The sequence below is a fragment of the Papaver somniferum genome, chromosome 6 (genome assembly GCF_003573695.1).
Source record: "Papaver somniferum cultivar HN1 chromosome 6, ASM357369v1, whole genome shotgun sequence".
Classification (NCBI taxonomy): domain Eukaryota; kingdom Viridiplantae; phylum Streptophyta; class Magnoliopsida; order Ranunculales; family Papaveraceae; genus Papaver; species Papaver somniferum.
Window position 1 is genome coordinate 147,393,134 of NC_039363.1, and position 12,031 is coordinate 147,405,164.

A 12,031-nucleotide genomic window follows, 5' to 3' on the forward strand; every position below is an offset into this window, starting at 1 on the left:
TTCACCTCACAAGTATTAAACTTGTGGAATCAACAAATTCTGAGACGAAGAGAACTTTGATGATTTCTATCTATCTTGATTGATGGAGCAAGATCAACAATCAATCAAGATCAGGATACTCGAGCTATCAAGACAAACAAGTTGGACCTTGCTTCATGAATCCCTATGAAGTCTTTGTAGTCACTAAACCCTAGAAGGGTTTTAGGAAGAGTACGACTTTACTTTACAACTAATACACACCAAGAAAGTAGTGGCGGGATTCAAATATCCCAGTTGCTTGAGGTTACCCTTTTATAGACTTTCTAAGCATAGATTGCTTTAGGTTTAAATTAAGATAGCTTTGGAACCAAGCAAACAATATCCATCGTCAGATAAACTTTTGAATCTGATTAACATAACAAGATATACACTCTGGTTAGGATGAACCGTAACCAAACCGTGTACAAAGACCACGCTCATGTATGGTTAGTCGAAACTAGCCAAGTGAACTATAAGCTTCAGCATTTTCATATAACACTTAAGACTTAACTCGTGTCACAATTATGTGATCAATTATCTTTATGGTGTTTTTACAGATTATTCAAATGCTAATTATCTCAGGGAAAATAATTTTATGTGCATATGAATGTAATCGACATGGTAAGTAGGGGTTCTAGGTGCATATACTTAACATATTCGTGAACAGTAAATCATGGTACGTGTATCGGTATGTATACCTTAACACATAACCGAGTTCTGGAGTTCACACAACTTTTTCGGTATGCGTACTGGTATGGATACATTAAAACATAACCGAGTTTCGGAGTCCACAAAACTTTTATGGTATGCATACCGGTATGGATACCAAACCGGTTCTGGGACCAACAGTTCTTTTCTAGTATGCATATGGGTATGCGTATTGATCCGAGTTCACCTACTTTTTAAGGTGTGCATAGAGATATGCGTACCAAAAAGTTGTTGTCGACATATAGCTACTCCGATACATGTACTGAGTATATGTATTACGGCTTCAGACCTTAACAGTTTTCCCAGTTTATAAGACTGATATGTATATCGTCTTATATCTGAATTTACAGTAGTTTTATATTTCTCTCTAAACCAATTCGAAACATTCCAAATTAATACCAATGACACATATCACTGTTTCAGGCTTTTTTTGAATGATAATCTTGAATCACGATTTAGATTACGAACAATAGATTGTTCTTAACCGAAATTCATCAAGTATGAACAAATGTTCATTAAGCTTAATCATATTTCGAGAAATAATTACCAAGATAAACTTGACTCGAGATTCTTGATATGCTTGCAATAATCTAATTAGTTATGTGACATCATCTCATAGATAGAAAGATAGGTGGTTCAGTTTTCACTTACCTTTTGTTGAAAAAGTTTTCCAAAATATTCGGTTGATCTTCGCCTTCAAATGATAGAACGCAATGACGACTGCCGTGATGTCCGTTTCCCAACTGCATCTTTTATCCTAATCCGATACTTAACTAATTGTACAGTAGAAATCAAGATATAGTTTTGACAACTAAATTTGACAACAATCTTAAGATAACAACATTTGTGAGTTTGACCGAGAAATGCTCTAACAATATGGAGTTGTGTTTGGTAGTCAGTTATTTATGGCAGTCGGTGACTGAGTTTTTGATAACACTGCATATCTACTTTTTGTTGTGTAATGTCCTGATTTTGAGTGGGGCCATATTGGTTTGTTTGAGATTGATGGATTTGGAATGTGCATCCATCTGACCGATTTGGTGGTGCCGGCGTAAAAATCTGGTTTAACAACTCAACATTCCAAGCAAAATAGTGGGAGTTCGGTTAACGTACTGACCAAGTTATTATCGTATCTCATGCACCTTAGACGTGTCCGCATGCATGGGAATTAAGTTACCGCTGATCATAGTTTATTTCCCATATCAAATCTGGATAATATAGTTTTCCTGCACAAATAAATTCATTTTATGTATATTTTCCAAGTAGAGCTTGTTGAATCTGGTGGTTTTGGCATGCTGGGGAAGACCGATTGATTCTGGAGATATTTTGCTCGGTACATGTTATTGTTGTTGGCTAAGCACGAATCTTCCACACTCTCTTTCCAAGTAAAATATTTTTGTGTTTCCTTATATCTCTTATGGCTGATAGGAAAATTAGTTGTTTTCATAACTATCACATGCAGTTTCCTTGTAGTTTTGTCATGGCCAAAAAAAAATAAAAATCCTAGCAATCTTGTCCATTTTTTTGTGAACATGTGGTGGTAATAGTTGTGTTTGCATCACATGATTAGTTGTTGGTATTAGAGAGGTACTAATGAATAACCATCAGCCAACTTGATTGAGACATTTGGTCATCCATCCTTTAGATTTTCTTTCCAGCTTTTGTAGGAGTTGGAAAAAAAATTGGTGACGTGTTCCTTCCCCAGTTTAAATTGCACTCTTAAATATGTTGGTGGGTTGTGTGTTATTAGGATGTGGAAGGTGTTAGCTAGCCATTTTGTTATGTTTGGTGGTGTTTTTGGATGGTGGATAAGAATCGATTTTTCTGTGTTGATTATCTGGGCAGTAGAAGTAGAATAAGAGTGTGAATGTTGTTGAGGCAGTCACATGTTTTTTCGTCCGTCGAGCAGGTAATAAGTAGATCATTAGCGTATATCAAATGAAGGATTGGTTAAGTATTTTTGGAAATGCTAAGGCAGTTGAGTTTCTCCTGGTATTCCAACTTGATTTGATGATAGAATTTCTTCACAAAGGATGAAAATGTACGGTGATAGGGGGTCTCCTTGTCGGAGCCCTCTCTTTGGTTGAATAAAACCTTGTGGTGTCCTATTTACACATTTATAGAGTATGTGAAAGAAGTAATGCAGAGCATGATGCATTCAATGAACTTTCTTGAAAATTCTAAGGAACATAAGGATTGTCTCACAAAACCCCCATCAAGACTGTCATATGCCTTCTGAATGTCTAGTTTTAAGGAAACTTTTGGATTCTTTGTAAGTGTTTATGTTATGACATGATGGATAATTTTCGTTGCAATGACAATGTTGTCATGTATTGCTTTATTTGGTATGAATGCACTCTGGTATGGGTTGATCATGAATTGTATCAAAGGTCATAGTTTGTTGACTAATAATTTTGAGATGACTTTATAGACTACATTGCACACTCCAATTGTTCATTTGGTTTGTTTGGGTTTTCTGATTTTGAGATCAAGGTGATGTTTGTAAGGTTGAAAGATGCATGTAATTCAACTTTTTCAAAAAAAATGTGAACTAAAGCAATGATCTGTAGGTTTGTAGTTTTCCAATAAACTTTGAAGAACTTACTTGTATGTCCATCCGGTCCTAGAGCTTTTTCCGATCCGATGTTGAGAAGAGCTTTATGATTTTTATCATCAGTTAGTGGTCTAGTGAGTGTCCTGCATTAACTATTAAAAATTATTGGTTAAAGATTGTTAAACAGTTCCATATCAAATCATAGTTGGTGTTGCATTATATTGATATTGAAAATGCTTCACCATCATGCTTACTATTTTCCTTTGATTGTGTAGGCAAATAATATTATTCTCATCCTGAAGTTCTGTGTATGTGATTGATTCTTTGGTTGATGGTTATCTTTGTGTGAAAAAGGTGGTGTTTTGGTCATCACTTTTCGGCCAATTTATTCTTGATCTTTATTTCCAATAAATATTATGACAATGTCGTAGCATTAGATGAGAATTGCGTATCTCTTTCTCGTGTTGTAGCTAAAATAACAATCAGTTCCATTGGTCGGTTCTATTTCTAAGCCTGATTGGTTTTTTTTGTGACTGACAATATCATATGGGCCAAAGATAAAGCGCCAATCGCCAAGAGAATTAGGCTTTGGATACTATTTTTCCTTCCTTTGTTAAACTTGCTTTTCCAATCTATTCCAAGTGATGGGCGGCATAAACATCGAACTCCGAAGATTTTCCTATAGATTAAGATTATAGATGGCTTCTGCTGTTATTTGGGACCGTGGTATATGTTACGGGGTCACTTTACCAGTTCTCAAAATTCATAATATCGAGACAAAAGTGAAAAAAAGAAGAAGTTCGATTAGGAGAGCCGTGGGAAGAAAACAAACAAACTAGGATTTAATCACGATTCGTCGATAGTGGAAGGAGACGATCTTGGGTTTCAGATAGAAGCTACTCCTAGGTCCTAATACAAATTTAAGGTAATCTTTTCATCAATCTAGATCAAGTTTTTTTAAAATTTCATTCTTTTTAGTGTAGAGAGAAATTGTGTGATGCTGAGTTCTATTCAGCGATTTAATTGTTTCTTAAGGAGTCTGGTTCTAATGTTGATTTCTAAGTATGCTGCGATTATTATTTATAACTTCAAAATCTTCATTTGAATGGTCAAATCTTATATGATAGTGAAGTTAAATGTGACCTTGATAGAAAGTTAAGAGTTGAAATTCAGCTCAAACTAAATGTGGCTTGGATTTTGCATTGGTTATCAAAGCAACATTGTGCTGAAAAAACCCTAATTTTTTTTTCCGCTGAGGGTGATAAGTGGTATACAGTAATGTATTGCTGATTTTTATATGGTGCAATCAGTTTGGTATATGTGTTTTTCTATTTCCTAGTTTTTTATTACTATCTACTGGATAGATTGTGTTCTAATGAATTGGGGCGTTACGGAAAGAGTTGATTTAGCAGTGTGAATGGAACATGTGTTTTAGTTTCTCAAATTCCCTGGATTGTAGTTTTGGTTTTCACTGCAATCGCCAATCTCTCTTCTTCCACGCTTCACTTGGTTTATAAAAATTCTATATTGCCCAGATTGGTCCTGAATACCCTGATATTGGTAATCAACGATTAGCTATTCTGATATCTGTCGTAAACTACCATTGACGGCAATATCAATTGTCAGAGTTAGTCATCGTTTCCAGAAAAAATCTTAATCAGGTGAAAGGAATTTGCTGCTAAAAGAATTTCTTATCTTTGTGCCTGACAATTCCAATGTCTACTAACCTGTTTCGGTTTTGTTTTGCAGCGAGAGGGAGGTACTAGATTTCAGTTTACTTGCCAAGCTAGTGAATTATAGTGGTGAATCTTTGTTACCAACTTCTAAGATCTCAATTGTTCCTGCTCACTGGTGAGCTGGTTGTTAGACTCGAATACTTTAATCGCGGAAAGAACAGTAGAAAACTCCTAAAGTACTGTCCTTACTTATGGAGCAACCATTGGACCTCTCCCCCCGAGCACTTGAAAGTTCAGGAAGTTCTAATATTCACGAGTCCACAAATGTTAGTCGGGTTAGGAAGCTATTGTTCCACCGTATGCTTGTTGGGATCAATGATGGACGGTTCTTTTATGGTGCTTTCCACTGCTTAGACAAGCAAGGAAATATTATATTACAAGATGCAGTGGAGTATCGTAGCATCCGAAGCTCCTCAGCTTCTCCTATGGAGCAACGGTCTCTTGGCCTCATTCTTATACCTTCATCATGCAGAAAATCTTGCCATATCGACAACGAAGCCATTGAAGAACAATTATCACAATTGTCACTTGAGAAATAAGGGTAAGCTTTACCAAACACTTGCATGAAACTGTTTTCAAGATTTCGATTGTTCTTCGTTGCTTGATAGTTGTCATACCTCCAGATGTTAAGCACAAAAAGAGCAGGTAGGTAACTCATCAAACTACTGTCACACATATGGAGTATGCCGGCATTGGAATTTTCTTTATAGTCGTTTTCTTCTTCTCATTGGAACATTGTACATTAAACTCTTAAAGGGCTGCTATAGTTGTCTTTTTCTTCTATTTAAAACTGTTCCAGAGTTGTGGCCGGTTAAAGAAAAGATGGGTGTTTAACTTCAAACATACTTTTTGATGCAAATTTGTGGTTTGGGCTTCTCTACATATTCTCGTGTCGTGTCAATTGTGTGCTAATTAATAAATTTCTTTTAGTACCAATTCAATAAGTATACTGTACTACATATACCGAGAAATAGCACACATTAGCATAGTGCAATAAAATGTAGTTTAGGATGGATTTGTTCCTTATAACCTTTTTACAATGGGAAAAATATGGGTTGGTACCTTTTTTATGTGGGCCATGTCTGTTTAGTCCTTTGGGAAAACACCTTTACTGTTTGGTCCACAATTATTTAAAAATATAAAAAAGATAAAACTATCTTTTTGTGTTAATTTTTACTTATTTTCTTGTAGAAGTTTATTCGTCAAAATGAATTTCTGTTAATTTCTACTTATTTTTTTAGAAAACCTTAAAAAATAGAGTTCATTCCAGAAATGAACTCCATATAAAAAAACCTAAAGAAACAGAGTTCATTCCAGAAATGAATTCCATATAAAAACCTAAAAAAAACAGAGTTCATTCGAGAAATGAACTCCATATAAAAACCTAAAAAAAAACAGAGTTCATTTCAGAAATGAACTCCATATAAAAACCTAAAAAAACAGAGTTCATTCTAGAATGAACTCCATATAAAAACCTAAAAAAACAGAGTTCATTCCATATAAAAACAGAGTTCATTCCAGAAATGAACTCTATATAAATCTTCATTTTCTTCATCATCTTCATCGATTTCATCTTAAGCAGCAGCAACAAAACACATAAATCTTCATCTTCAAACAGCAGCAGCAGATTTCTAGGGTTTGACGAGTTCATCTTCAACATCAACATATTTCTAGGGTTCATCTTCAACAACAAACACCAGCGGAGAATCATATTTTGATGAGTTCATCTTCAACGACACACAAGTTCATCGTCGTCTTCATGAGCAGATTTGAATTCGTCATCTTCAAAAGCCGTCTTCATCTTCAACAACAAACAAACACGAGTTCAGATCTAAAAAATCTTCAAACAAACGTCGTCTTCGTCGTCTTCATCTTCAACAACGAAGAGTTCATCTTCAACATCTTTAAAAGATGCAGCAGCAGATCAAATCTTCAAAAAAATTGTTTACATCTTCAAATAGTAGCAGGAAGAAATATAAAAAGAAAAAAAGAGAGAAATTCTAGATCTGAAAATATAGGAGAGAGAAAGTAAATATGAGAATGATTTTTTCTCTCTTACTTTTTGATTATATATATGGTCCTAATCTAAAAGGGTATTTCTGCCACTACATGATGACAGTTACATCATCCATGACATCACCCTAGGACCAAACCATAATTTCTAGGACCAAACTATAATATATTTTCACAAATAGGACCAAACAGACACATGACTGAGTCAACTGGACTAGACTCTTTCTAATATATTATTCCTAGGACTATATGGTATTTCCTACTTTTACAATTAAGTTTCCTCCTTGATAAATTGACCATGAAGATGAAGGCAATTCGCTTCCCAGAGTTATGTACCAAGAATGACGTATCTAACACACTCGCAAGCCAGTGACAAGACAGATTCATGAATTGGATCTCTTTCAAGTTCGGCTTCTAGTTTACCTCAATTTTTGAGAAGAACCTGGTTAAATTGCTAGAATACGGAATTTCCATTCATGCGTAACAAACATTTTTGTTCTATGATGCTAGTTATGACATGTATATATATATATATATATATATATATATATATATATATATATATATATATATATATATATATATATATATATATATTATTTTTTTTGATACAATCAGCGGGGCTAAAAACCCAAAACCAAATAGGCTCACAACCACCAGAAATAGGCTCACAACCACCAGTAGAACAATCAATAACGTCTCATTTATGATCTCTCAGCACAGCTCCAAAACCAGCAGTTGTCTCCTTGAGTGAACCATTTGTATTAATCATGACTTCATCTTCCCCAGGACCCTTCCAAATACATTGCTTCCAAATTTTGACGATGAATGTGCACTCAACATTCCAGGAGTGTCACTGATACTTCTAGGGTGAGTACTCAATTTCAGCTGGATATCATTAACAATGAGAAGACTGACCTGATGGGGAGATTGTTTTTTAGCAGCAAAGATCATGTTATTCCTCTCTCTCTCCAAATCTGGTAGATAAAACCAGTAAAAACAAGTTTTTAAATAGAGCTAATCAAGTCACTTCCCCCAAACAAAGTAATACACCATTGTATCTCAACCTCCCAAGAAGTAGAAGGTCCTCTATTATATCTCATTTTAAGAAGCAAACCGGACCATATATGAACAGAAAAAGGGCATTCATGAAATAGATGAGCTTCAGATTCTCTTCCATTGTCACACAGAACACATTTATCATTGTCACTGATCCCCCATCTAACAAGCTTATCTCTAGTCTTCAGTCTTCCATGAAGAGCCACCCAAGCAATGAAGGAATGTCTAGGAATATGCAACTTGAACCAAACAATAAAGTGCCAAAAAATAGGATCACCATGAGGAGAAATAGCCTTGTAAGTACCTTTCATAGTAAACTGCCCTGAAGTACAAGATCTCCAAATAACAAGATCTTTTTCAGTAACATTAATATCCACATAAGAAATTTGATGAAAAGTGGTGAGAGCTTGGTCAGAGCAAGGGCAAGGAAACTCCCAAACACCATCAACCACAAAATCAGACACTAAAGCAGTATTGTTAGAGAAGTATTGAGTTATGATCTCAGGATCAACCCACTCTGATAATTTACCTTTTGGATGCCAATTATCTTGAAGAAATAAAGTATTAGTACCATCTCCAATCACAGTACCAAGAAGCTTCCTAGCAATAGGCCTATGTTCAAGAACTCTTCTCCAGCACCAATAAGAATCTTGAGGTGTCTTCATATCCCAGAATTTCTTATTTTTAATCAAATTATCCTTGACCTATTTAGTCCAAATAGAATTCTTATCAGTAACAAGATCCCAAATATGTCTCAAATTACAAGCAATATTTGAAGCAGCAAGGTCCTTAATACCAAGACCTTTTTCTTCAAGAGGTAAGCAAATTGTACTCCAGCTTATAGGATTGTGCTTCTTGCCTAAGTCAGATCCAGACCAAAGAAACCTTTTAAAAATGCTAGCTAATTCAAACAGAGCTCTTTGGGGGAGGATGAAGCAGGATAGCCAAAATTGAACCATTCCAATAAGCACAAGTTTAATAAGTCTTACTCTACCAGGAAAAGATAAGTGCTTTGCTTTCCAAGACTTAATTCTAGATCTCATTTTAGAGATAAGAGGTAAACAATCAGCATAAGAGAGTCTTGTAGAAAGTAAAGGCAAACCAGGGTACCTGACAGGAAGCTCACTAGATGTACAATTGAGACAAACAGTGATATCAGAGAGCAAAGAAGGACTGTGGCAAAAGCATAAAGAGAAGTCTTATGATTATTCACTTGAAGTCCAGAAAAACTACTGAAGTCATCTAAACAAGTTTTAAGAACTGTAGCAGCTTCAATATTTCCTTTGAAAAAAACCAGAACATCATCATCAAAGCATAAATGAGTAAGTTTAGTTAGAGCACACCTAGGATAAAATCCATATTTTCCTTGATTCACATATTGAAGAAGAATATTGTTGAAGACTTCCATAATAATAACAAATAAATAAGGGGATAAAGGGCATCCTTGTCTTCAACCCCTAGAAGTACCAAAGAAACCATGGGGAGAGCCATTAATAAGAATGAAATATTTAGCAGTAGACATACAAAGAAAGATCCATTATAAAAACTGATCAGGAAACCCATCTTCTCCATAGTGTCAATAAATGCTTTCCAGCTCACAGTATCATAAGCCTTCTTAAGATCAATCTTCAGAGAGCATCTAGAAGTACCAGAAGTCCTATGATAATTTCTCATCACTTCATGAGCTACCAAAATATTGTATAGATGAATTTATCTTCCAGAGACAAAAGCAGATTGATTTGCACTAATTAATTCTTGTAATATTCTCTTCATCCTAATAGAGATGATTTTAGCTACGCATTTATAAATTACATTACAACGGGCAATAGGTCTAGAAGGATTATCACATTTAGCAACCATGGTTAAGAAAGTGCTATTAACCTCCTTTAACATTCTAGACTTAGCAAAGAAATTTTGAATAGAAGCAACAAAGTCATCTCCAACAATGGACCAACAATGCTTGAAGAAATGAATTGAAAAGCCACCAGACCCTGGAGCTTTGTTAGAACCAATAGAAGAAAGAGCAATAACAATTTCATCTCTAGTAACTTCTTTAATAAGATCCGCAGCAGCTGAAAGATTAACCAGAGAATTGAAATTCAAATTATCAATAAGATTACCATTACTAGTCTTAGTGTCATGCTCATCAAGTAACTCAGAATAAAAATCAACGTGCTCTCTAGCAATAGGTTCATCTTCATCAAGAACTTCACCAGAAATAGAAGTTAAAGTTAAAATATTATTCTTGGATCTTCTTTCTTTGACAGAATTAAAGAAAAAAGAAGAATTAGAGTCCCCAAGATCCAACCACTGCACTCTAGATTTCTGTTTAAGCATGGATTCTTCATATTTAACTAGAGTGGCATACTTATGAACAAACAACTCTTTCACTCCTAGCAAGCTGAGGGCATAAAGGAAATCTTGAACTTGCTTTTGTACATTCTGCATTTCCTGTTTAGTTTTTAAAACTTTAGCAGACATATACCGGAATCTTTCTTTATTCCATTGAATAAGGACTTTTTAAGTCTTCTTAATTTAGTAACAAGAACAAATATAGGATTACCCTGAACTTTATGTTGCCAACTATTTTTAACTAACTCCATAAAGTCAGGTTCTTCAGTAATAAAATTGTAAATCTAAAGGGAGGAGGATCATGCTTTATTTTCTCAAAAACCATTGCAACAGCTGGAGAATGATCAGAAATACCTTGAGTTAAGAAATCAGCTTTAGAATCCTCAAAAATATTGATCCACTCCAAGTTAACAAGCACTCTATCCAATTTAGAATCAATTCTCCCAGGATCTTGTTGTTGATTCCACCAAGTGAAGAAGCAGCCAGAATAATGAAGATCAAACAGACAAGCAGTATTAACACAATTTTGAAAATCATTCATTTGACTAGAAGTAACCTCAGCCCGTCCAATTTTGTCATGAGAATAGAGAATAAAATTAAAATCTCCCATGACCATCCAAGGTCTGTCATTAAAGTTAGCAAAGGCATATAATTCATTCCACAAAGAAACTCTCTGAGCAGGATCATTGAAAGCATAAACAACAGTTAACACAAAATTAATCCCACTAACAGAAGAAACATCAAGAAAAACTTCATGAGAAGAAGTATGTAAAGCGATGATAGAAACCTCCATAGGGTTCCAACCAACCCAAACTCCACCAGCTTCATTATTCATATAATTATCTAAAAATCTCCATTCATTGTGAATTTTATTTCTAATACTATCTTTATTATTCTTAACATGAGTTTCTAATAAGCCCCAAATAGACAACTTATTATCTATAATTAACCTACCTACTTCCATTTGTTTAAAAGTATCATTCAACACTCTTATATTCCAAGTAGCATCTTTAAACATCTTTAACTGGTGGAATATTAGGTTTCTTCAACCTACTGACCTTTTTAGGATGAATAGCTCTAACCTGCATCCCTGGAGCAATAAAATTTGAAGTAGAGGGATATTATTAAAATGGGACCTTACTGTGGAACCATGAGAGAAATCAGTACCACCGTTTGAACTTGAGCCTTTAGAATTATTGACTTCACCCACAGAACCATTCAAATTATGAGTTATATCCATCAAAACTCTAGAAGAGTTTAACACTTGAAATTGGTTATTGGTTTGTAAAGAAACTTGCTCACCAAATTCTCCATAGGACTGGGATTTTCATCATCACTCATAGCTACAAGAGAATCTGATTCACTAGTATCAGTAATAATAACTTCATCTTCTGTAGAAGGATCTATAGCTCTCTTAAAAACTTTAGACTTCTTTACTACCCAGACTTCCTTGACTTGTTGTTTTCGTTTCTCAATAGAAATAGCAGCAGCCATTTCTTTCTCCAATTTAAACTTAGAACAATCATTTTGAGTATGACCAAAAACTTGGCGATGAGTACACTTATGAGGCTTCCAAGAATATTCAACATCC

The 12,031-nt window shown here is 34.8% G+C and overlaps 1 protein-coding gene across 3 annotated transcripts; it reads left to right on the forward strand.

Moving 5' to 3' along the window:
* Positions 1-3,883: 3,883 nt before the first annotated feature.
* On the forward strand, positions 3,884-6,615 carry LOC113289727. 3 transcript variants are annotated; one of them, XM_026539085.1, is made up of 3 exons: positions 3,884-4,205; positions 4,816-4,941; positions 5,030-5,898. In XM_026539085.1, the coding sequence occupies exon 3, from the start codon at positions 5,208-5,210 to the stop codon at positions 5,553-5,555; it is 348 nt and encodes a 115-aa protein (XP_026394870.1). In that variant the 5' UTR covers positions 3,884-4,205; positions 4,816-4,941; positions 5,030-5,207; the 3' UTR covers positions 5,556-5,898. The 3 variants fall into 3 exon arrangements, with proteins under 3 accessions (XP_026394870.1, XP_026394872.1, XP_026394871.1); XM_026539087.1 differs by lacking the exon at positions 4,816-4,941 and adding an exon at positions 6,599-6,615 and having other exon boundaries at positions 3,885-4,205; positions 5,030-5,557; XM_026539086.1 differs by lacking the exon at positions 4,816-4,941 and having other exon boundaries at positions 3,885-4,205; positions 5,030-5,557; positions 5,640-5,898.
* Positions 6,616-12,031: the final 5,416 nt, after the last annotated feature.